This window comes from Drosophila takahashii, chromosome 2R, assembly GCF_030179915.1.
Source record: "Drosophila takahashii strain IR98-3 E-12201 chromosome 2R, DtakHiC1v2, whole genome shotgun sequence".
Taxonomy (NCBI): Eukaryota; Metazoa; Arthropoda; class Insecta; order Diptera; family Drosophilidae; genus Drosophila; species Drosophila takahashii.
In genome coordinates this window covers 29,396,712-29,422,602 of record NC_091679.1, presented here as the reverse complement: position 1 = coordinate 29,422,602, position 25,891 = coordinate 29,396,712, and the positions used below count along the sequence as shown (strand labels likewise).

The following is a 25,891-nucleotide window of genomic DNA, read 5'->3' as shown; positions in this document are numbered from 1 at the left end:
CAAATTTGGCCCGACTTTCGTAATTTATTGCATGTGTCTGCCGAATTGACTTCAATTTAAAACGCATCAGCAGACAGATGCAGATATAGAAATATCACATCGATTTGTTGCCAGTTTGGTTGGCTGTCACTTGCCGCATGTGGCGGGGGAATAAATATGAATTCGCTGAATGTCAGGTTCAAGCACTGGCATTGCCGGCAGTTGGATCCCCGACTGGCGATATGTAGATATATCGACTCCCACACGCATGTGAAGCGCACAGCTCCTTCACTCGCTTTGACTTTGACTTGCAATTGTCTGCGGCTTGTTTATGGGAGCTCACTCAACGGAATTTATTTAAATGCGCCTGACATGAAGTGAGCCGAATCGAAGGCGCAGCTCCGGACAATTAAGCTTAATGTTCGCTCGTCGCTTACGCAATTAAGGATCGCTTTTTCCAAGGCACTGTCCTTGCCCCATCGACTTCAATAACTCAATTAGTGAGCATGCCAAGAAAATGTTGGGGCATTTTGTAGCTAACATTACTGCATTCGAAGACAGGCTAATTAAAACGAATTATTCAAAAATACTTTTTGAATTGTTTCGCAAATATACACATCGTTGTTTCAAGCCCTGAAATCAACAACTGAAAAAGAAGAAATTTTAGCAATTTACTTGAATTTTAAAAATAAATTAGAAAAGTATTTCTTAAATTAAATTAAATCGAATAATTTATTTACTTACACAAAAATTATTCGTCATTAATTTTAAAAATTTTCCGCAAAAATGATTTTATTTTTTTTTAGTTTGATAAAATATTTCCTTTCAAGAAAATTGTGTTGTGTTATGTTTTATCAAAAAATATCGTCATTGAGGCACATTTTTATAATTCAGGGTGAATAATATTTTCGGTGTCATTTATGAAACAATTTTCTTAAAGTGGGGTGGGGTTACTACAATGTTCTTAGTTTTATCTAGTAAAATATGTTTAAATTCTTTTGCACTGGGGAAAACCAGTTTGAAACAATTTTGATTAACAAATATTCTTTCCTTTTTATATGAGTGTATTTTATAACAACAGGCAATGTTAATTAAACCCAAAATGAGACCATTCTAAAATTTAAAAAAAATATAAATTAAAAACTTTATATTTTTTCATATAAATATTATAAACTTAATATACATTAATTAATCTTCGTATTTTCTTAAGAAGCAATTCACTGAGCAAACATGCTGGAATTGAGTTTCGCTCGTGCCTTGTCCTTGTTTAAGGTTACTCTTAATATACTTTTTGTGCCTTTTTTGTTTAAAAGTTCTCAAAAATTTGCTTGTTCAACGATTTGTTGGCTCAGCGAAAAGTGGAAGCCGTCAGGGGCTCGCAAAACGCAAATCGCTTGTCGGCAACAGCTTGTCGGCTTTTGGAGTCGTTGGCGTCGTTTCCCCATTCGCGGTCCTCAGATCGCAGCTCAGTCTAACTTGGCTAACTGGGCTCAGTCTCAGTCTGGATTCCAAAACTGTCGCGACAGCAAACGCGCGTGCGGATCTGTTGAGGTTTTAGAATTTCCGTCCCAATTTGACGCTAATTTGAGCTGACTTTCGGTTAGCAAACTAATAGTGCGCGAGTGTCTTTTCTGGGATTAAAGTCCCAATTTGGTTGATTGTCTGCGACAGGTGAGAATTTAAAGTAGATAAATAGTTAGATAAACCGAATCCAGATCGAACTGCAACCCAAAGCAAGTGTTGAAACTGAAATTTAATGCGTGGCCTGGCGGGAAATCGATATCAGATGGATTGTCTCCGGATTTGCGGTTAACAGACAGATATTCGAGTCGGAAAAACAACAGTAGGTGGAACTCGCAGTGACAGCTATCAGTTGGCACTCGCTAATTAATCAGACAAAGCAAGCAGCCTGATCCCGAGTTATAGCCTCAAATATTTGCTCTACTTTGGGTACTCAAATCTTTGAGATAACCCATTTAGCCTGACTTTTAAACCTTTCGCCTGCCGGAAATTGTTGGACAACAAACACAAGACTTATCAGAGATCTGAGCAAACTTGCATTTTTCATAGGACGGACGCACTAGAAAGTCTGGAAGATGGCTGTGCCACTTTGGGCCAAGATCGGGTCTGGCCAAAAGCGCTGATGGCAGTTCGTGGGTGCAGTGCAGATGCAGATGCAGATGCCTTCACCCGATACGGATGCAAAATCTACCATAGTCACGCTATTTAAAATAGAAAGAAAAACCGACCGACACGACTGCAATCGATCATCGCGGAAGAAAGAGGTGGGTTTTTGGCGCTGAACTTGTATATGGATCTTAAGCCAAACAGACAACCTGGGGATTGCGTCTTATTTTCGATGTGCAGCTGGAATTCCTCCGGCGATGTTTACTTTCGGCATTAGAATAATTTTGCTGCCGTCAGGGGAACATGTTATTCTAGTTCTGTGTATTTTGCTCCACTGACCGTGAACTTGAACAAATGGGATTTCGAATGCAGATCACCCAGACCCCCGAATGCACTATCCTTTTGATTCTGGTGTTGTGATAACCCCTGAAAGGGGTCTGATATCACGAAAGTCAAATCACAAATACCTCTCTATGTAAATATTCAGCTGGTCTCGTTTCTAAGGTTAACCAGAATTTGGGCAGGAAGCGCTGCTCGAGCAATCTGTAACGAAACACCCGAAAAACCAGAGCAGCCCAATATTCGCTATTATACAGCTTCGATAGCTGTATTATTCTCCATCGCTGCTAATCCCATAAATTTGTCAGTTTTTCATCTTTGTGCGGACAACGCAAACACGCAATCCGGTCCAGTTCCGGCACCTCCCCCTTCGCAGCCCCTGAATAACAAAAACAAACGCACTCACACACCTGACGAAGGTGAGTTGGCTGAAAGCATAGCCACAAACAAATAGCTACTGGTCTTGTCCAGGTGATGTCATACTTAGGGTTCGGGTTCGGGGATCTTGAACTGTGTATCACACTAACTTCGGGCCCCGAAATTAATTCCTCCTCCCTGCCATACTTACGATCTTTATGTCGCCGATCCTATTTGCATTTACATAATTCTCAGAGACTTTACGACTCGTTAAGTATTTTGCCACAAACCCTCAGACTCATTTGATTACCTCTGCGGCATTTGCATAATCAATGATTCGAGTAGCTCAGATGGCTCGGATTTGCATACCACGAAATCGGAATCGAAATCGGAATCGAGAAAGTGTTAGTCGGTGCCCACTGTACGGGGGAAACGTGACGGTGTCATTAGGCAAAGCGCCATTTAAATGGATTGGCCTGGGCAAACACAAGTCAGCTCGAAAAGCGGCAATTAAAATGTAAATTGCATCGCAAGCAGTTTACATTCTGCCGTCAATTGCTCCGTCATCGTTTTGATATATGGCTCATACGCACTGTTAGCCGAACGGTTAAGGTTATTGCTATGTGCTATATGCGGTATAGTACGAAAATATGGTAAATGCACACATTTAGTCATTTGCAGTTGACACGCTTCGGGTCTTAGAATATTCTCGTAATTGATTCGAATGGTTATTATGGTTATTACGATTACTACAATGTGCTTGTGATTCGCCGGAGGCTTGGATGCCATTAATAGACTCCCACACACACCCCGTCACTCAACTCTGACCTTTCGCCGGTGATGGAATGCATCATATCTATTTCTTATTAATTTAACCATTTTTATTCGCCATTTGACGGGAAATACGATCTGGCACTTGCCACTGCCGCTGAATTTGATTTATGGCACGTATCGACTCCCATTCAATCAGTGATTCAATGGCGCTAAATGGAAAATGCATTTAGCTATCACTCGGCTGTCAGCAGGTTGACAAATGACGTCACCGCCGATTATCGTATGCCCCATTGCCACTCGACTGTGCCGGCAAATACGGATCTACCTGACGTCACGGCCCACCTGCATTGATAGGCCTCTTTGGTCAGTTGGCTAGGTTGTTTGGCCAAGAAACATGTGCTATATATTTGCTTTTCCCCATTCGAACACTATATTTGTGACCCATTAGCTGTTCACACCTTGGCGAGCGCTAAAGTGGCGCCCTGCGACCGAAAACGGGGGACCTGTTGGCACTTTCAATTATGCAACCAGTGCTAATTGAACTTGGCCAAAGTGAAACCCCGGTCCAGAAAGTGACAGCCAGCCAGATCGATAGATAGAGCGAATAAAGCCATAAAAGTTCACGAATGAGTAGTGGACGTCGACCAAAGTGGCAATTGCTTATCCGTGAGATACTTAATTCAGACACCCTTATTGGCAAGAGATTTAAATATTTTTATTCAAGTACTTTACATAAAAAATAAATTAATTAATAAATTAAAAATATATTCCAAAACAATTATTTATCCAAAAATGTAAAGTTTAATATTAATTTGATATTTAAATTATACATTATATTTCTTACACATACTTCTATCAGTCATTCTTCTTACCCAATTATAATTTACTTTTCTATATGGAAAAGTGAGAATTCCTCAATTTATGTATTTCGAGTGAACAATTAATTTATGAGATATTTAGTTTAGGTACTCTTTTGTTCCATTAATTTATTATTCGAGGGCAATTAATTTATGATGACATATCGCCCATTAACATCACACAAAGTTCTTGGGCTAACTGCGCAAAATAATGGAATGAGAATTAACTAAACAACAATTGGGGCGACATTGTTGGACAGTTGACGAGTGTCGAAGAGGTGGGCAAACGGAATTTTTGGGGTTCGGTTGGGGGCACGTCATATCTATATCCGAACATGTATCTGAATAGCATCGCAATGATTCAGTCGCACAGCCAAATAGCACTTTTTTCACCATACCATACAATACGAAACACATTAAGCCCGATGAGCGAATGCCTTGTCATCGGCGTGCAGACATTGACACTGACTGAGTTGAGTGTCACTGACATTGGATGAGGCCGCAATAAAATCGCGTATCCACGAATCAGCAGGCCCATGTACACGACTTGTATGTGTATCTACGAGATACAGATACAGATAGAGCTGTATCTATCGCACGCCAAATGATTCGCACTTGGCATTGGCAATGACTTTCTGGCCGTAACAATGGGGCAAACATCCGCGAAAGCGAGAATTGTCGCGGGCACTTTGGGTTAAGGAGGCTCTTTCGGGTAGCTCATTAACCCATTAAGCCCATTTAGGATTATGGCGTTCTAAAAATAAGAACCCCCAAAGAATAGTAAATTGTTACAAAATTAATTTAACACAAACGATTTTTTTCTGAACTTAAAGCAAATTTTAAAGACCGAATGTCAAAAATAATTATTCCTTTTTATTTTTTTTTTTTGTTCTGGTTTAATAAAAAGTCAATATTTTCTTTTGTTAATCGTAAATTATTGAAATGAAAACACCGCAACCAAAACGATTTTATAAATATTCCAAATATACAAACGTTTTACTTCTTGATTTAAATAAATAGCCCCGTGTTTTTCCTCGAATGCAGGCAATTAAAGTGTCATTCTCTGTCGAAAAGTAAAAGTAATTGCATGGCATCTCAAAACCTGCCATCTGTTTCGAATAACATTTTTGGCATGCCCCAAAACACTTGGCTGTGGATGTTAGTTCACGGTTCGCCTATTATTTGGCAATGCATTGCGAATAAGTACAGACCATTTTTCGGTCAGCTGTGAATGTAATTTCAAATGAATTCGCCTTAGGCCGAAATTTGCTACCTTTTTACCTTTTTCGCTTGATTGGCGTACTGAAGAAAGTGCCAAGAAAAGATTCGTCATGCGAATCAGAGGCTAAATCAGAATCAAGTCGGCTATGAATAGAACCCCGAGTGACACCAACGCTCCAGACAGACAAGCCGCTTGTATAACATTCGGATTCGGGTTCGGGTTCAGATTGCGGCTCAGATATATGTAAGTCCGACTGTCTGGTAACGAGCGAAGCTAAACCCAGAGCCAGGGGGCGGAAGGTGGAGATCGGAGATCGGAGGGCGGGGCAGCTGACGAGATCGCAGATACCAGACTTGTCCCACTGGCCTGCTCGAAGCTCGAAGCCCATGAGACCGACTGTAGGCGGTCGAATATGGGACAAACCGTATCGAAAGCACTACTCTCAATATAATTAAAACATTTGTCGCGTTCGCATATGCAAGGCAATTAATAATAAGTACGATTGAGCACATGTTAGCCATTGCAAATCCCGAATAATTGAGGAGGGAGTCGAACTCCGCAACTTTGATAACACTCATAATCGACAAATGTATTATTATATTACGGGAAACAATTCCATTCACAATCTCTGGTCAAATCAATGAGTGGCAGCTGTGTAGTCTGTTTTACATATTTATCAAAAAATGTTTTCCTTGCTCACCGAATTCTTGATAATAAATACAATTTATTATGTAATGGTTATAAAAAAAATCTGAAAATGTTTCGCCGAAAATTATCAGAGTTTTGTGTTTTTTGAAGAATTTTTTTTAAATTTTTGTTGAATGTGAAAATTTAATATGTTTGATAAATTTAAGTTGATATCTGTTAGAGAAAAAGACTTATATTCTAGAATTTGGCACTTTTGTTTACAAATATTTTTGTTTTCAAATAAAGCCATCGAGAAGTAAATAATACAATTAATTTGTTTACCGCTAAATAATAGCAGATGCAGCAAATATTTTCCAATAATGATATCCCAAATTGACGTCATTAATTCGTGGGGGAGTAAACCGCTTAGCGTGGATTATATCACCCAGAAAACTATTACGAGAGGACGGCTTGTAAACATATCATTTTGTCTATTTTGCTCACCGCTTTATGAGCCCAACAGTTTATTTTTGTTCCCTTCGCTGCAACAATCTAGAAACTTGATGGCGAGGCATTTAAGTTAAGTGCTAGCACAACCGCAGAGCGAAAATTAAACGGCAAACAAAGCGGCTGCGATAAACACAAAAACTGAAGACCCCGGCCAGTTCCATAAATCAGCGCCAAGAAAAGCGCCCATTAAAATTCGTCCACTCAGCCCCGGTGGAGCTCAACAGAGCTGTTAGAGTAACAGACCCCATAACATTATCTGCTGTGCTATCAACGAAATTTCTACCCTCGCGGGGTACCAATAATTCCCAACCAGTTTTAGCCCTGACTGAGTGGAACACTCCCTACTTCTCTCTTGGATTTGCGAGAGGTGACGATTGGGCTAGGTCTCGCTATATAATGCTTGAGGGCCTTGTTCTCCCAACCAATATGTTACGACTTACGGAACAGCCTTGAAAACATCTGATCTCGCTTTTGTATTGAAATGCATTTGGAATATATAATATAGATCTTGTATCTTGTGTGTGGAGGGGTTTTAAGTGAATGATGATGACGAATTTGGGAGATGATTGACAAACCACCTAATTTGGAGACCCCCTGTTTGCTGACTGACATGTGCGATAATTACTAATCACTGCAAACATGCCAAAAAATAGGAATATTACCCGATGTGTGTGGGGGCACTCGAGTGCACTTTTTTTAAGAGAACCTGAGTACCCCAGTACACCTGCCCTGCTAATAAGTCGACGGCTATGGCTAAATATAGAAGCTTACACACATCCACCGCCGCCCCTTGAATTGTTTTCGATGAGCAAATTATTAATTATCAACAACAACTTTGGAGAAAAACAATCTCGTATCTAGAGAAAAGCAACAGAAGTGCTGGGTTTTATTTGTTTTAAGACTTTTAATAAAACGCAAACAGGGAAATGATTGTTCGCCGTAGATAAACAGGTGATTCCGCCGCATTCGACATTGACAAGATGGGATAATCTTGATCAAGGATTTCCATATTCAAGGCCCCAAGAAAAAGCAATCAAGTGGGAGGGTGATGTGTTCTATTTTCAAATTTCCACCTAATCGCTGGGCCAGCGATTATCAGAAATACGCATAAATATCCTCCAGCTAGCCGTGAATATTCCAAACTCATTAAACGATGACGTCGGTCTAAAGTGTTTGCAAATGTTTTAAAATTAGCCGCTTGGCCGCTTCGATTGCTTTCCAATCTTTCGTGAAATAACTCTTATAAATAGCCAAATCGCTGCGATCAGCTGATATGATATTGCGATCTCATGCGCTTGGCTAAATCAAAAACCAAATGGTGGGTCGTAAATTGTAAATGCAAACAATGGAAATGCAAAAAAAAACAACGATGGGGTGTGCTAGGTGTTGCACCCGGAAACAGTGCTGAAATCGAAACCGATCAATAAATTGGCTATCGGGCAGCTGGTCGAGAGCCATAATAAACCAATTGTCAAACTGTCAAATTCCCAGCACATTTTTCTGCACTCGTATAAATAAAATACTTTGGCGCACCAGCAATTCCCGCGTTTAATATGCCTGACACCTCTGTCGCCGAACATTCGTCTTTCTTTTTTCCTTAATTGTTAATATAATAATAATAATTCGCTTTCAATGTCAGGCAGCCGAACAAAAAGTATTTGAATTGCATAAAACAAAACAGACGCCCTGCACTCGATGCCCGACAAGTGGAGTGTAATTGAAACGAATCGACAATTTGAGATATTAAACACAAATATGCCAAAAAAAAGTGACCTCCACCCCTCTTAAGGTTCGTGTTCTCTTCTTGTTTGTGGCTGCCGACCGAGAAATTGTCCCAATTGATAAACGAAATTAATTCAATTCTGTTTTCGGTTTGTGGTCACACATCCACTTGCTCTATTTCGTCACTACTTGACCAGCATTCCTCCGAAATGTGAGTGATGCGAATATTGCGTGCCAAATGGAGGGACCTCGACCTTGAGGATTTATTTTGAAATTCCTCTAGACGGAATTTCTCCGTAATTGTAATTGCAATCAAAACAAATACCTCTATCCCACTGCATTTCACTAAAATCATGCCGAAATATCCACACAATCGATCGCATCAAGGTTGCCGTTTCAGCTGGTGACCCCGAACATCAAGGAGAAAGCCGAAATTCCTTCTGGTTTATACTTCACTAATTGCTTCACCAACAAGTTCAAAATTCCCATTCGCAATTGCACATAAACAAAGACAGACCGTTAAAGAATCGAGTAAATAAATACACTTTTTAATGATCAGCAAATTGATTATGGATGGTTGAAAATGACTTGGCAACTCTCAATGAATTCTGGCAAATATTTATGCATTCTCTGGTATATTCGGCTCGGAAACCATTAACCACAGTTATTAAATTCGGAAAATAGCCTGAAAATTAAATGGGCCGAATGAAATTTCTTTAAAAACAAATACTTATGAAAGCGGAATTCCTTTGGAATTAAGTGACAGGGAGATCTGATTTAAATTCCGATCGCAATCGCAGACAATAAAGCGGCATTCATGGGGAACCTCTCAATTTATGGCAAAAGTTTCCACACTTTTACGACGCCAACCCATCCAACTTATCAATTGGCGCTATGACGAAATACTATGAATCTCAGTCACCAAATTGAACAATGTAAATCGTATCGATAACATCCGCGATAAGGAAGTTACATGACAGGTGGGATTGGCATTGGATTGGCGTGTTCTTGAACTACTTTCTGCGTATCAATAATGCTGTTCTTCCGCCTGCTCTGACTTCAAGTACCTGAAGTCCAAGCACTTCGATTCGGTAATATGACTTCAATGCTTTGGAATTCCACCAATCTATAGGGGCCCCAGTGCGTATGGCCAGAATATCAATAAAATACCTTTTGGACCGCATAGCCGCACAAATAATGCTAATCAGGGGGCCAATTAAATAATGGCATAATTATGTTTGTATAAATACCCGCTAATTGATTGGCCAGTTCAAGTTAGGCATTCGCGCGATGATAAGGCAGCCAGTCGGACGTGTTTCATTCACCCGACGACGACATTTAATGACTTCATTTACCCGCCAGATTGTCATCAATCCCTCACGTTGATAGTTCGCTTTAATTGCATTCCAAATATCATGAATTTACTCCCAACTGAACGGTTGTCGTGCTGTTTTGTTATTACTACAAATTAGATACAAATATTCAGGGACAACTCATGCGCTTTGAATGTCAGGGTACGGATACGCATTGCACTTGCAATCAGATAAGCTAGCATGGTTTTATTTTTAGTTGACATTGCATTATCTGGCATTCTTTGGGGTCTAATCTTATCCAATACCCGAGTTTGACTTGACCATTAGGCGACACATTCGCTCCGCTCTCCATTAATCTCTAGGCGGGCTTTTGTCTGCTTTCGGACTCAAATCGTAATTTGGCCGGCAGCTTTCGGACAGAAATCGCTCATAAAACCGAAGTTTAATGTCATGCAAATCGCGTCGGGCGACAGAGCGACTTAATGTCGTCTGATGGCTTTATTTCACACATCGTGGCCTGATTTGTTCCCCATTCAGCGGCGGAGACATGCTTTTTAATTAGATATCCTAATGCTTTCGGCTTTTTCTGCTTGCCCAGTTAATGGAGAAGTGTTTATGATTCACTCTATCGTTCCCAATATTAAGAGGTAATAAAAGGGAAATGCTTACACCCTGAATCATGAACAATACTTTACTTCCGGTTACCGACTGGCCATTCATTCACAATTTCGAGATTAAGAGGGACTCATCGATAAGTAAATAAAGGTTGACGGCATAGTTTGTTTGTTTGTTTTTGGCGTAATGAAAAATGGGATCATCCCGCTCGATGACGACGCGCAGTTAACTGAGATGATGCGGTCTATATGGTATTGCAAGTGCTCTTAATGATAATTACTTGTATGCAAAGAGCAGATCGAAGTTAAGTGAAATGGCAGACAGATTGGCGATGATCACATCGCCAAAACAACATCTATATATCTAAAATATATAAAAAAAATCTCTGCACTTTGCTCGAAGCTATAGTTGGTATTCAAATTTCGCACACACCTACCTTAATAACATTTTATTCGATTATGGCCTGGGGGCCTTGAACTCGAATTGGGTCCAATTATCACACATATATCTTATCAATTTCTGAGACCAGATAAGAGTAAACAAAAACAAACCCAAATACTAAAATTAACTGCGCACAAAAATTCGGCGAGGAATTTGCACGCGAAAAGTGGTTTTTAATGATCTCTGACCTTATAGGTGGGCTGCATACCAAAACATCCGCCCACATACTTTCCCACAGCCACTGTCTCTGCGTTTGCCAAATTCGGGCAAACATTTTGCCCCCCAAAATACCTTGGGATGCGCTCTGTTCTCGCCCATCGGATACAAATGACGTATACGCCACAGTGGCAGCAGTAACAGTAACAGCAGGACGGCTCTCTCTCTGTCGCTCTGTAGACCACCACCTACGCTATGGGCTATATAGCTCCCGAGATCGGTCGGCAGAGCAGCGCTGCCGGCAGCAACAATAACAGAAGCAGCAGCAGCAGCAACCTTATGTGGTGGCCCATAATTCTAGCTGAATTCAGTCAGCAACCAGCCGCGATCGAAGTAGGAACAGCGCGATAAGGCAATCGAACCTATAATATTATAAAATCAAAAGACGAAACTCTTCCAGATATTGGCCATAAAGTGCGGGCATTTGACTCGAATTGTGCAAACTTTTCAAAATGTTAGTATTGCGCACGGTTACTGGAAAAGTAAACGGTTCTCGAGGCAACTTTGTTTACCAGACCGACTGCTGTGTCAGCAAAGTCTAGATTGTTTGGAGTTCAAATTGAGGCCTGGAATTCAGGCATATCTCTGGCTCCGCCAGGAATAAACATCGGTGTTTAAAGAGTTTTAAAATCCGCAATATTTACTGGGCTTCTAATTATAGACCCCTTCGTCACGGCTCCAACTACAATTCAATTTCATTCTTTTCTGCTTCTCACTCACGCCAAAACTTTATTGCCAATTGGCTGGGCAATTAATTATCAACACGAACTTTCAAATTAATTATCACTAAATTAAAAACGGGTTCACCATTAGCGAACAATCGACAGCGAAAAAATCAAATAATAATAAGCCATGGGGTGGGGAGAATGTTTGAACACCTTCGCGACTTTTGTTTGGCCACAGCCACTAGTGATTCTGAAGATATCTAAATTTATGTGTGTGATATGGCTGTGTCTTTTAATTGAATACACATTGTTATTGTGGCACTCGGGGCAAAAATGCTGAGCCAGCGGGCGAAACAGGAAAATCTATTTGCAATTTGCATTTATTTATGAAACTTCTTGGGCTTCGCTTCGTGTTCTCGGAGATAAACAAGTTTGATCTTCGTCTCCGTCTCCAGAATTATCTGCCGAAAAACATAAATATATAAAAGCGCCAAAACATCATAAAATAAAGGGGCGCTTCGGAGAGTGATTTTTCAGATTTTTCGATTGGTGTGCGCAAATTTGAATTCGCTGCCGAATCAAAGAGACCAAAACGGACCGGAAAAAAGTTTGGGAAAAGAAACGCTTTGGGCTAAACCGCTGGCAGGGTTTCGTGGATCGGGCAAACCAGCTGGCGTCATCAGAATATATATAGCGGGGCTAACTGTTAACTGTTTGTCTGTGCACGGCCAGAGAATTTCTGATGAGGAGCCGCCCGTATCCGAAAGATACCAATTAATTATCCCACCCAGACCGAACGGGTTTCTCCTGCTCTGACTAAGTTTTCTACTTCGTTGCACGGGTCGTATGCGCGATGTGAGGAATTTCGTGTATTTGCCCAATTAATTGTTGACAAATTGCAAGATTTTTATCTTCTTGTTGATCTTAGCGATAAGATAGTATAATGTAGATGAGTGCAAATTTAAAATTCCGTACTTCTCCCGCTTCAGTTGCAGATTTGAATACGTTTGATTTTGAATACGAGCCATGACCATCAAACCCGCCCACCTGGTGGGCCTCTTGGCCCTGCTAATGGGCGTGGCCAGCGCCTTTGATCAAACCCTGAAGCGGGACTTCCCGGGTCCCTACTGCGCCCTGCGCAACACCTGCTGCACGGATCGGCACGACGGCTGCTCGCTGCCCATCTCCAGTAAGTCTTTTAAATTAATATTTAACAAGGAAGGGATGATTTGAATTATAAGTAACTGATGTATTCCATTTTATAATTAACATTGCAAAAAAACTTGTTATTTTAAAACATCTACATTCATAATTAGTTTATTGTAATACCCTGAAAAAATATTAGTATAGAAGATTTTAAATTAAAGTTTTAAAATTTTTTGCTTTGCTAAAATGTTCAAATTAACTATTTTATTTAAGTTAGTAATTTTTAAAAGCGATAATTAAAATTTGGTTTTTAAATAAATCAAAATTGAAATATTTTTATTAACAATCACGCAATTTAATAGGATTTTTATAAAGGTTACATCTTTGTATTTATTTATTAAATTTTGTAGAGCATTTATTTTTATTTTTCTAATTTTTTGAACCTTATTCTTGCAGCCACCCTCTGCTACTGCGATGAATTCTGCGATCGCGACGATTCCAGCGACTGCTGTCCCGACTACCGCTCCTTCTGCCTGAGGGAGCCCGACCCAGTGATCTCCTGCGAGCACAAGGGCGTCTACTTCAGCAAGTTCAACAGCACGTGGGACAACTGCAACGAGTGCCGCTGCCTGGAAGGCGGCAAGGTGAAGTGCGACGAGGATCTGTGCCTCACCGACGACGACATCATCAACGGGGTGAACTCCATCCACCGACTCGGGTGGTCCGCCCGCAAGTACGACCAGTGGTTGGGTCGCAAGTACGCCGAGGGACTGAAGCTGCGTCTGGGCACCAAGGAGCCCACGTATCGCGTGAAGGCCATGACCCGCCTGAAGAATCCCACCGACGGGCTGCCCAGCTCCTTCAACGCCCTGGACAAGTGGTCCAGCTACATCTCGGAAGTGCCCGACCAGGGCTGGTGCGGTGCCTCCTGGGTGCTGTCCACCACCTCGGTGGCCAGCGATCGCTTCGCCATCCAGAGCAAGGGCAAGGAGTCCGTCAAGCTATCCGCCCAGAACATCCTCTCCTGCACCCGCCGCCAGCAGGGCTGCGAGGGCGGTCACCTGGACGCCGCCTGGCGCTACCTGCACAAGAAGGGCGTGGTCGACGAGGCCTGCTATCCGTACACCCAGCACCGCGACGCCTGCAAGATCCGCCACAACAGTCGCTCCCTGCGGGCCAACGGCTGCCGTCCCGTGGACAACGTGGATAGGGACACCTTCTATACGGTGGGTCCCGCCTACAGCTTGAGCCGCGAGGCCGACATCATGGCGGAGATCTATCACTCCGGCCCGGTGCAGGCCACCATGCGGGTGAACAGGGACTTCTTCGCGTACTCGGGAGGCGTCTACCGCCAGACGGCGGCCAACCGCAAGGCTCCCACTGGATTCCACTCGGTCAAGCTGGTCGGCTGGGGAGAGGAGCACAATGGTGACAAGTACTGGGTGAGTAATATATAGATAATAAAGTCCTGCATGAATGGATTCAATTAATTATTTTGAATTTTTTGTTTTATATGAATGAATTAATTCGAATTTTGAGTTTAATAGAGTTTAATAGAATTAAATGAATTTGAATTTTGAGTTTAATAGAATTGAATGAATGAATGGCATGAATTCCGAAATAATTCAAACGACAATTTCTTTTGAATTTCATTTACTAAGCAGTTTTCCACTTTTTATTTTTTAATAAAATGCACACAAAAAATTTGGCAAATTCAAAAAATTCATAAAAATTATTCATTCATTCAGTCAATTCGAAATGAATTAGAAAAAAATGAATTAGAAAATCAGAAGTTTCATGGCATACTATGATAAAACAAAAATTAAATGATTCACGCAGGGCTCTAATAGATAATGACCAAGCTATCCAGAATGACCTTCTCTTATCTTCCCCTAACAGATCGCAGCCAACTCGTGGGGTCCTTGGTGGGGAGAGCGCGGCTACTTCCGCATCCTGCGAGGCTCCAACGAGTGCGGCATCGAGGAGTACGTGCTGGCCTCCTGGCCCTACGTCTACAACTACTACAACGTGCAGTCGGCTTAGCGGGAGTTATCAGTAATCAGAGAGGGCCTACGCCTCGCACCGAGCAATCTCTAGCTATGCAGAAACGAAAACAAATTTATCTCATGCTTCAAAATTTTCCATTTTCTATTTGGCACTCAAAGTGAATTAGGCGCTTCTACTTGTAATTCTTATGCTTAGAACCTAGTGACTAAAAACATTAGCTTTAAGTTGCGCGAACGCACCAAGTTAACTGCCCGCAGTACCAGGCCTGTCCCTAACCACTTCTCTCACCCACTAACTGGTCTCGAAGCAACACGAAACTGCCACTTAACCACCGCTCCATCCCCCAATTACTGCCACCACAACTAGAGGAACAACCAGAAGAATCCGAACATCCACACCCCTGTAGCGCATGTGATCGATGGAAGGACGAATACTGGATCGGCGAGAGTCTGTAGGATATGTACGAGTGCGAACTCATCGTGTATTGTAAATGGAAACTAAGTTAACTGATTGATAGACCGATGACGGTTAGTCGGCTTATATATTTTTAATAAACGAATTACTTTACATGTTTATCGATGACGAGTTTTGATTCACTTAAGTCCAGGCCACACATCCAGGCGAAAACAGTTTGCTCTTAACTTTATTTGTAATACATATTTATACGTAGCGCGTGGCGATTCATGAACCAATTCGATAATGGTATGTAAGATTGTATAATTTTTGTTTAACAATATTTTCACATTATTTTTTAGGGTACGGTAGGGTGGGGGATTAAATAGAGTGATCCTTTTTTGGGGTTATTTACGCGTAGCTATCATACTAAATAAATGGGGGAAATAATCAAGAATGTGTTTACTTTGCACTTACGATTACGATCGAAATCAAATTGACAAAACAAAAGTTGGTCGAAGGCCCACAACTTTCCTAACCATGGAATTTCATTTCTCACACAAGCAATTTGGATACGAACGGTCTACGAGCTGCAAGCTGATAACTAGCAATATAAAAACGTGCCTGGCCGGTCGACCTGCAGGCTCTCAGCTCTTCGTTGCTTGCTGGCGGTGTCCGAAGTGGGTGGCCCGGGCTAATTGAGTGTGATGCCCGCAAAGGATACCTCCAGCGTCGAGTCATTGGATTCCATGCGACTGCGTATGTGCGCCAGAGTGTTCTTGTAATGACTCTCGATTTGTTTGGTCTCCTCGCTGGGCTCCAGGTTGGGCAGTTCCTCGTTCACCTTGGCGATAAGCTAAAATAAAACAATTAATTCAAGTTTAAGGAGATTTTAACCTTTTCTTTAGTCACCTGGTTAAGCATGGCGACGGTGATCAGTGAGTTGCCGCGTTCAAAGTAAAAGAGATAGTGATTCAGCAGCTCCACATACAGTTGCACCTGCACGCCAGTATCCAAGCACTGCGAGGCAATGCGGGCGCCTTTCTTCAGGCAGTCCAGAGTTCGCTTCTCATCTCGCATCTCCTCGCCATTTTGCCTAGACAAAGTGATATTTTAGCATTGATTCAATCAAGAGATAGCTCTCCTCCCCACATACTTTCCACTCCAGAAGAGCGCCGCACAGGCCACCACTCCCCGACACTGATCAGGCTTTTTCAGCAGCTTGGAGGCGGCCAGCGCACAATTCGTCCTTAGCGGCTCGGCGTTCTCCTCGCCGAAGCAGGACATTTGTTCGAAGGTGGACATAATGAGCGTTATGGCTGCCAGCTGGGCCTTGGAGTCGGAGATCTCGTCCTCGTAGAGGGAGAAGGCCTGGGTCATGAACTCGTACGCCACCGTTTCGTGGTTCGTATAGCCGATCTCCCCAATCACCAGGGCACCTTGGAGATACAGACGCAGAGCCAGATCTGCGAGATCGGCCTTGGCCAGCGCACTGATGGTGCTGTGGCAGTACTGCACGATCTTCTGGCACTTCTTGTCCCAGTTCTCATCCTGCTCGGCGATCGCCTTGTACTTGAAGGCCAGCTGGTAGGCGGCGAAGACGAGTGGAGGCAGGACATGCTTGAGTCGTTGTCCGCCACCATTTCCCAGATGCTTGCGGGCGGTCTGCAGCATTTTATACTGCATGTCCGGTTCGTCAGAGCGCATCAAGTGAATGAAACTGAAAGGGGGAAATTAATTTTAAAGGTATTTGGCAAAAGGATATCAAACATACCGTGCCACAACGCCCTGCTCTTCGGCAAACTCCTCGGCATCCGGACTTGTGTTTCCAGCTGCCGCTGCGCCGTCTTTGTTCGTGTCATCGTCCTTGATTAGCGGCGTGATGATCGTCAGCAGACTATCCGCCTGATCAGCCGTGGTAACCAGAGTCTCGTTGTCCAGAATATTCATAACCAAATACAGGGCCAGTGATTTGCGGGAGGTGTAGTCAAACTTTTCGAGCAGCGGGCAGAAGTTGTGCAGCTGGATGATGGTCAAGGCGTTGTTGTAGAAGTCGATGCAGATGCGCAGGAGGCGCGAAAGCTCCTGGTTCACGGACAGCAGATGCGAGATGCTGCAAGGGAGAAACATTTAGGAACCATAGTGATCCCTCATGAGTTTAACCCACTTGTTCATATTCATGCGCTGTAGAATTTGTGCGGTTGTGCCCAGCACCTTGTCCACATAGTCAACGCGATCGGCATAGACCTTCTGGGCAAGGCTTAGCAGGGCAACCTGCAGCGAAATGGTGTCCTCCAAAGGCATGTCCATGCGGGTCTGCACAATGTTGGCCACCTGGACGCTGAACACCTCGAACAGCTCCACCTCGGCGGGTATGATGGCATCGATGGCGTTGCCGCTGGTCTGAAAGATAGGTAATTTAAATACTGATAACTGGGAATTCTGGCGAGGATTACCTTGCCACTTCGCTGGTTGTAGGCAGCCAGTCGCTCGATCAGGGATATTATGATGTTCTTCACGTTCACCCCGGTCTCCAGCTGGGCACAGGACTTCAGGAAGGGGTCGAGCGTCTGCAGGTGGAACTCGTCGGGGAACACCTGGATGATGCACTCCATGAGGTACTCCTGAGCAATGGCATCGCGGCAGCTGACCACCTGCTCCAGAATGCCCGGCAGGATGAGCCGCTGGTAGGTCTCCAGAGTGGCCGACTCCAGCTGCGACAGGCGCACCAGATTGGTGCCCACCAGGATCTTTAGCTCCTCGCGCTCCTTCTCGCGCCGCGTCTTCTCGCTGGAGTGTCCCTGGTGCTGCATGCGCACCCACAGCTTGTTCATCTCGGCGAAGTTGGTCAGCACAAAGTCGATGGCATCGTACACGTTGCCCTCGTGCTCGTTCTCCGCCACCATCACGTCGGGCAGGATATTGCGGGTGCACTGCAGCAGGTAGTTGCGCAGGAAGAGGCCCCTCAGCGGGTGCTGGACGCCGCGGCACATCTCCACCAGGTCCTTGAGGATGCTGCGCTTCAGCGTGGAGTCGTTCTTGATGTACACAATGCCCACGGTGATCAGAAGGTACAGGCGGGGCACAATGGTGTGCGAGTACTGGACCAGTTCGTACAGATCCGTCTTCTTGTCGCTCTTCTCGCTGAGGTACAGCTCCAGGTGGCACAGCTCGTTGGTCACGGCCATGTCTGCAGGGGAGAGGCAATGGTTGAGATCTGAGGGATTACTGGGATACTGGATACTACTCACACAACTCGTAGTAGCTCTTGGGGGACAGCAGGGAGGTGCGCAGCTCACTCAGCATGGTGCTGGCGCACTTGAGCGAGTCCAGCATGCGCTCCTTGTCCAGGAAGTGGTTCATCTGGAAGGCCTGCTTCCGCGCCGCTCCAACGGCCTCGGCCAGCAGCTTCTCCTGGTCATCCAAACCATTCGGCATGGTCTGAAAGGAGACATGGCAGACGATATTACTGGCTGGGGCGTACATGAATCGACTGGGAGCACAAATAACAAACAAAACAGTGACTGCTCGAGATAAACCCGCTGGGCTTACTGCGGATCGAGTCCGGAAGCAGCGGAGCAGGAGGATTACCAGAGGCGCTGATAAGCGGGATGGAGATTACCCACATCCGAGATTGGAGTATTTACCCGGGCGTTGGCGGCACTAGGCACCTGGCCGCCGTACGAGGAGGAGCTCCAGGGGTACATGGTCGGGGGTCGTGGGTCTTGGACCGGGGGGCGTTGCTTCTCACCACGGGCTGCCCCTTTTGACGTCGACAGGGGCGCAGTCAGCGGTTCTTGCTCGGGGCACTCGGCACTCAGCACTCGACTCTCTGCCAATCTGCTCTGCCTATTCGCGAATCCCGGCTTCTGGCGACTACAAGGCGGACTTGGACGCACTTACCATTACTTCAGCGTTGGGGCGGATCGAAATTAGCCAATTATTCTCTTAATATCTGGATTTTCGGCGATGTGCATCTGTGTGTGGAACTAGTGTGCCCGCGCAAATATACCGTCCGGCTCTGAAAAATATACCAACAACATTCAAACGGTCACGCTGAAAACAACAGTAATTCTATCGATAGTTCCAGTCCAGTTTCTATCGACTGTTACCAATGCACTGTTAATTTCACTGTTAATCGGCGTACAATAAACTCTTTATTTAGTTTTATTTTTGGCCAAATAGCAATATGCTCTTTTTGACCAAATTGTAATATTTGAAGTCCCCATTTGGTAGCATTCTATAGGTTTCCTTGATTTTTTTAAAATTTGACAACATTAAAGTATGATAAATTCATTAAAATATCCTAATGAAAACGCTTTAAATCGAAGGCCACAAAACTTTAAAAGCCATATAATAATTATAAGCTATATTGCAACTGTGGATGATGGAACAGAAGTTTGTATGGGTCTCAGAAGCACCCAAATATCACAGAAAACTAGAAATGGTTCGTGGAAACTTTTGCCTTCGTACCTGTGTAATTTTTGAAAAAAATACTTTTGGAGATGTGAACAAACTTTAAAAAAAAGTAAAGTCTCATGTTTTTAAAAGTAATGTTTGTAATTCGAAAACCTCATATTAAAATTTCATTTTAAAATTTTCATTTGTGTTGACCCAGCTTCATTGAGCTGACCTGACCTGACCTGGTCCAGAAATACAGCAGAAAATCTGTTTTTGACCGAATTAATTCTGAAACCAAGGCCGATGCAACAATAACGCGAACGGTATATGAAAGAAACTTTAAGGCAAAAACCATATCATATTGGAAACTTCCAGACATAAAGTCCCTATAATTACCAACACCCCGAACGTTGTAAATGCATCAAAATTGAACCGCCCATCGGGGTATATTTCACAAAAACACAGCAAGAACAATAAAAACGAGGAGAAAGAGGAGCAGGTTAAAGGAAGAGGAAGGGAGGGCGGCGGAGGGGAGCCACAAAACGTGCTTTCAATTTTCAGCTCGAATCATGATCCCAACGCAATCTACACGGGTATAAAAACGCATCCAGGCTTGAGTTCGAACTTTGTAGCCAGAAATGAAAATAAAACTGTTGTATTTTGGACAAAAAATTAGGTATTTAAGGGAATTTAACTAACGGGACGAAAACCCCAATTTTCTTATTTTTTTTTAGAGGGTTTAGTGTTTTTTTATCCGTTTATAACGGCTTCTATGACAATTTTCCAAAAAATAAATATATTTTCCAAATAAAAGACCAGTATCATCTTTGGCAACTGCGAATGGTCAATTTGATTTCATTTACCTAGCTTTCTTTTATTACGTTGCTTACATTCCAGGAACTAAGCTACTACTACTATAGTCCATACTAACAGCGAACATAATTTAAAAAAAAACTATATGAGAGGCTTAAACCCCACATTGGACACGGAAAAATCCCCCATTAATCGATTTTACACGGAAACAAAATTATTATAAAAAAAAATAATTATTATAAAATATTTATAGCAACCCGTAGAGATAAAGTTAAATCAAAAAAAAATTTGTTTAGTAATTTCTTTTACGATTTTATAATGGGTAAATAAGTACAAGGAAATACGAATATAATATTTATTACCTCTATGTATTTTTTTGAGTGAACTTCTTTTTGCTCAGCGACCCTCGATTGCCTTTACAAATTTGCCATAATGAATATTTCGAAGAAGACATAAACCGATTCCCGGTTGGCTGCCGTTTTGCTCCCGCTCCATGTGGTTATACATTTCAGGTACTCCTCCTCCAGGCCCCCTTACCTTTAGCCAATCCTGATCTGGATTCACCGCGCCCCTGATTTCAATAGCAGACAATATCCACTAAGAAGTTGGGTCGAAGGTAAAGCGATGTTTATAAAAACATATGATTCATATTGAAGATTAAGTTCAGTTTCATATTGTATTGCTGATATACTTGAATATAAATTCGGTGTTTCTGGAATCGCCTTTCAATCCATTTGTTCGGATGCGAAAGATGGTCTTTCTTACCTGTCGGAGCGGGCTCAAATGACCTTATCATTCGGACCCGTCTGCGCTGTGTTATCAATTAATGAACGCCCCAGCTTCCATTCCCTGTTCTTATCTTAAGTAAAACGAAGACCATTCTCCTGCCACAGTTTCTGCACTTAGAAAAAAAACTCTTAAAATTTTTATTTTATTTTTAACCAACTGCCGTTAATTTTATAAGGCATATTCATCAACAGCCTTTACCCGTCATTATAAATATTAAACACTTTTGTTATGTTTAAAAAAGGTTTTGACAAAATTAATATGTTTTAATTAAATAATTTTTTTCAAATAGTACGAATTTGGTTTAGAATTAAATAAATATTCATTCAAAAGAGATTATGCATAGCTTACAATATTTTATAATATTTTTTTAAGTGATCCTCCATTGCAGCCTTACTGCAGTTTATATAGCGATAATCGTGAATCCATCTACTAATTAATTGACTCTTTGTGTTCGCTTTTTTAGCGCTTATTTGCTCGGGTTTGCCACCATGTGAGAGCCACATAGATAGTCAGGCAGTCCGACCAAATGACCATCCAGCATCCAACCAGTCGCACATCTCATTTCTCGCGGCGCTTTCGTTTCATTAAAAGCCTGTTTCAATTTTCTGCATTTTAGTGCATGATGCACTTTGGCATCTCGAGTTGAGGCGGGCCACTCAGCCATACTCCTTTTTTTTTAGTCTTCTTATGGTTCCGGCCCGCCTTTTGGCTTTAGGACCGGCTTTGTGATCTCTCAACATACATATGTATATTTGCACTTTGTCCGTCGCATGTGATGTGCCCTGCTTCTTTGTATGGCTGTATTCGCCTGTTTCTCCCTGTTCATCCTCGCTCGATCTGCTATCTTTAATGCCCAAAGACTTGAGCCGTATCGGGGCTTTTAACCCATGGTAACTGCACTGCGGATTGGTAAAAATTTAAAACTTAAAATAAAAATTAAATATATTTATTATGACTAGCTGGAAATTGAGTATTTTCTTCAGAATTGTATATTTTAAGATTTTCACATATTTTTTAGTTTGAAGGTCGGGTTTTTTTTCAGCAATAATTTGACGATGGGTTAATATCGGCACCGCTTGTGCTGATAATTTTGACATTTAGTCCCTTATCTTAAGTTTATTTCTGTTGAAAATGGAAATTCAAAGGAACTCTACGCTTGCAGTCTTATTTGTATCTCTGTGAGGTTTCTAAATTAGCACCTACACAGGGTTGAAAGAAACCGAAGGAGGATAGTTCGGGTCTCCCTCCGGATGGCTCTTCATATCTCGGCGGGCAACTTTATTAGCACAAGCACGGCTTGGATCTTTCGCCGACCTGCTGCGTATTGCCAGCTCTTTCCTCTTATTTCGCCAGGATATGACGAATTATTTTTACCGGTTACCGCGCCCTTCCCTTCAAACATTCCGTCGCATAGACGAATTGGTAGGGCCGCGATCGAGTGATTCGCGACCCTTTGTCATTTTTATTTTTCCATTTTTTCACATTTCGCAGTTTTTATTGTCTGGTTGGGGTTTATTGTTGTATGGGAGCCAAACTTTTGGATCCGTTCCAATCCTACCTAAATTATAGCACGTCCGTTTTATTCTTTGGCAGCGTATCGGTTTCTTGTGGATGAAATAGGTCTCACAACATATTTGATTAGACCTATCAAATAACCGCGTATCAATGTATTCGGTAGATATAGATGAGTAATTTTAATTTTGAAGAACAATCAATAATTTTGATTGCTTACCTTTGCCATTAATTAAATATACAGAAAAGAATACATAAAATATTCAAATGAATTATGATATTTGATCTTGTCTCAAAGATCGCTTTTCTAAACTAAACTTGACTAAAAAACTCTGATTCTGGTTGCCATTTGCACATGTACCTTTTCTTGTAGTTTTCCTGGGTATTTGTATTCATCATACCCGCCCAACTTTAAAGTAAAACATTTATGTGGCTACCGTAACTGAAGAAGCAGGATAATCCAATGTAACTCTCTTTGGTAAGCAGTACATGCCTTTTCCCCTTTTCCTTCGTTTTGGGAGTAACTTTAGATTCTTTTAGTCTGAGCGGCGGTAATTCACACGGTGTCCCCAACCCACGAATGATTCTTGGCATTGTAATTATCGCATTATTCCTATGGCTTCTGCAAGAGGAGCAAATAACACGTAAGGAGAAAGAAGAGTTGAGTTGGCAAAGAGAAGTCCCGCTGTGAGTCTTCGGGCGGATTTAATTGCAGGTGGGCGCCGGCATGGAGGGCATACAAATCCACTGATTCCCTTCTCCTCGTATTTTCCTCCACGGAAAGAAAATAGTGACTCTAGTGACGTTATTAATTTAAGAAGCGGTTAAACAGAATACTCAAAAAATAAGCGGTACAGTCAGCGTAAATCAATAGATACAGGTTAAATAAATTGAGAAAGGAAACTAATTTTAAGGGAATAATTTTATTTCTAAATTTTTGAATTTGTTGAAATTTTTTACAAATATATTTTTAAAATTTTGTATTTAAGTCCCTTTGATTTTCCCTATTTTTCCGACATAAAATATCCGCGCGCTGAGCGACCGAGAAGATAAGTAAAATAAATATTGACGCGCGTCCGATTCGCAAGAGCAAAAGCAAACAGCAGAAAAGAGATGTAAAAAAAGGGGGAAGAGCCGAACGGAGCAAACATCGTGACTTGGAGCGGCGGCAAAACATCAAGCATACTGAATAAAGTACTCAAAACGTATTTAAAAGTACTAAACACAAGTACCAGAGATTAATAAGTGCTTTTGAACTCAGCCGACCAGAAAACTGGTTAATGGGACGCCCGCCAAGAGCGAAATAGAGGTATACCACTCTATAGATATTCGCGTATCTGTGGGATACGATTTGGGTGGTGGGTGGACCGTATACACATGCATACATACCTGCACATCTTTGTCAAACATCGGAGAAAAAGTCCACTGAAATCAACGTCAACCAGTCGCCAAATGGAAAATGGCAAAGAAGAGGAGGCGTGGAAAATATGATCGTTTTCCATGTTGAAAGCGTTTAACGGCTGAGTAAATCCTCTTTTAAGCGGCTCCGCTTTGAAGCCGTGAATATTGTTGAAACTATCACCTAAATTGCAGGACATAAAACTGGTACCTGGCTTAGATATTATAAAACCCATTAAAATAATACATACTTTGGAAATAAATGTTAATAATAATTTAATAATAAACGAATACTACGATAACTATGTTAATAGCCATGACATTAAAGTTTTCGTGAAATAAGCCGATGATTGCCATTCATGACTACCGTTTACGATCGTTTCCTACATCCGTCCCAAAAGATCCCCATGTCTGGCGACATTCCCCCTAACAAAAGGGACCGTATTATCACAATTGGACTAATCTCCTCGGATCCTAACCGATCCCCACTTAAGTGCGAGCTAGAGGGCAATAGGGCCTCAGAAAGAGAGAACTGTTCTTTGATCGCGGCACTTAACAGAAACACTATTAACCACCAAACAAAAAAACATAAACCCCGAATGTGGAATGAATATTGGGTAAACAAAAGAGGCTGGATTGATCGCTGAGAGTAGGGAAAGGCCAATTGCAAGTGCTTACATTAGCTATTGTACGCCATCCAGTCAGTTCCATTCCCATTCCATTTTTAGAGCGAAATCTTTGATGATTTTCCTACGTGCGCATATAAGTTCAAACAACCGTCGGATTTTGAGAATCAACAGTAAAGAAAACTAAGAGGCCTGCCCTCTGTTTCGTTTCCTCCAGCCTCTTTCTTTCATTTCAGGTGTATAGTACTTACATGGGGATTAGCTGTGTTGACAATTAGAGATCTAAAGAATGGGGGATCATCATAGAATGTTAAGTGGGTGGAGCATTATTATTACTGTTTATCTGGGAAGTAAACATAAAATATTATAGTAATATAATACACAACACCACAAACCGAAACTAATTAACTGATAATTTAAATAAAAATATACGGAAGTCCAAGATACCAACAGGTGGCTACCTATCCGATCTAATGCTATGCATTTCCTCTTGACTCTACCTTCAACCTCCCAAAGATCAAGAATCCTCAGCAAAATTTGCAGCAATTCGTTTTGATCTTTGATTTTTCCGAGGCACCCGGGAAAAGCAGTAAGAAGAGGGCCCAAAGTGAAGGCCCAGTCGAGGAGCAAAATCTTATCTGGCTGCCGGAAATCAAAGCGCACATCAAAGAACGCCGACGCCGTCATTTGCGGCGTGTGGGGATCGCGGTGTTCAATTGCATCTACCTCAACCTCCAGCCAGCCCCACCTCCTCTGCAACCACTGCATCCATCCCCCGCCGCCCAACCCCCCAAGATCGCTTTCTGTTTGATGTTGCTGTTGTGGTTGGTCGACGTTGCCGATCAAGTTTCCTCACCCTACACCAAGAGAAATGGGGGAGCCAAATTGTGTTTGCCATATTCCGACGTTTAGATATAAATTATATATTATGTCCTGAAAAAACCATTAAAATTATGACTCATAACTTGGTACTTGTAGTGTGGTTTCCACTTCCTAAAAATTTTTGGTTAATTTTTAAACTTTCCCATTAAGTTCGTCCTAA

The 25,891-nt window shown here is 42.3% G+C and overlaps 2 protein-coding genes across 4 annotated transcripts; one reads left to right on the top strand and one right to left on the bottom strand.

The window, feature by feature from the left end:
• The first annotated feature begins 1,474 nt into the window (after positions 1 to 1,474).
• On the top strand, positions 1,475 to 15,492 carry Swim (Secreted Wg-interacting molecule). Of its 2 annotated transcripts, none has more exons than XM_070212309.1 (4): positions 1,475 to 1,650; positions 12,754 to 12,953; positions 13,367 to 14,352; positions 14,810 to 15,492. In XM_070212309.1, exons 2-4 carry the CDS (start codon positions 12,791 to 12,793, stop codon positions 14,951 to 14,953), a joined length of 1,293 nt encoding a protein of 430 aa, XP_070068410.1. In that variant the 5' UTR covers positions 1,475 to 1,650; positions 12,754 to 12,790; the 3' UTR covers positions 14,954 to 15,492. The 2 variants fall into 2 exon arrangements, with proteins under 2 accessions (XP_070068410.1, XP_016996772.2); XM_017141283.3 differs by lacking the exon at positions 1,475 to 1,650 and adding an exon at positions 11,415 to 11,553.
• Vps35 (Vacuolar protein sorting 35) lies at positions 15,425 to 19,343 on the bottom strand. Of its 2 annotated transcripts, none has more exons than XM_044395883.2 (8): positions 19,214 to 19,343; positions 18,562 to 18,751; positions 17,767 to 18,500; positions 17,478 to 17,713; positions 17,085 to 17,423; positions 16,467 to 17,030; positions 16,223 to 16,406; positions 15,425 to 16,166 (listed from the first exon to the last, which is right to left on the bottom strand). In XM_044395883.2, the coding sequence occupies exons 1-8, from the start codon at positions 19,214 to 19,216 to the stop codon at positions 16,005 to 16,007; spliced, it is 2,412 nt and encodes an 803-aa protein (XP_044251818.2). In that variant the 5' UTR covers positions 19,217 to 19,343; the 3' UTR covers positions 15,425 to 16,004. The 2 variants fall into 2 exon arrangements, with proteins under 2 accessions (XP_044251818.2, XP_070068409.1); XM_070212308.1 differs by lacking the exon at positions 19,214 to 19,343 and adding an exon at positions 18,958 to 19,122.
• Between the last annotated feature and the right edge of the window lie 6,548 nt (positions 19,344 to 25,891).

Bases quoted from the DNA above. Each gene is read 5' to 3' on its own strand.
- Swim (XM_070212309.1), top strand. From the start codon at position 12,791: ATGACCATCAAACCCGCCCACCTGGTGGGCCTCTTGGCCCTGCTAATG. The intron at 12,954-13,366 runs GTAAGTCTTTTA...TTATTCTTGCAG, and splicing joins CTGCTCGCTGCCCATCTCCA to CCACCCTCTGCTACTGCGAT. The intron at 14,353-14,809 runs GTGAGTAATATA...TTCCCCTAACAG, and splicing joins ACAATGGTGACAAGTACTGG to ATCGCAGCCAACTCGTGGGG.
- Vps35 (XM_070212308.1), bottom strand. From the start codon at position 19,017: ATGTACCCCTGGAGCTCCTCCTCGTACGGCGGCCAGGTGCCTAGTGCC. The intron at 18,752-18,957 runs GTAAATACTCCA...GTCTCCTTTCAG, and splicing joins CTAGTGCCGCCAACGCCCGG to ACCATGCCGAATGGTTTGGA. The intron at 17,424-17,477 runs GTGGGTTAAACT...TCTCCCTTGCAG, and splicing joins CAGCGCATGAATATGAACAA to CATCTCGCATCTGCTGTCCG.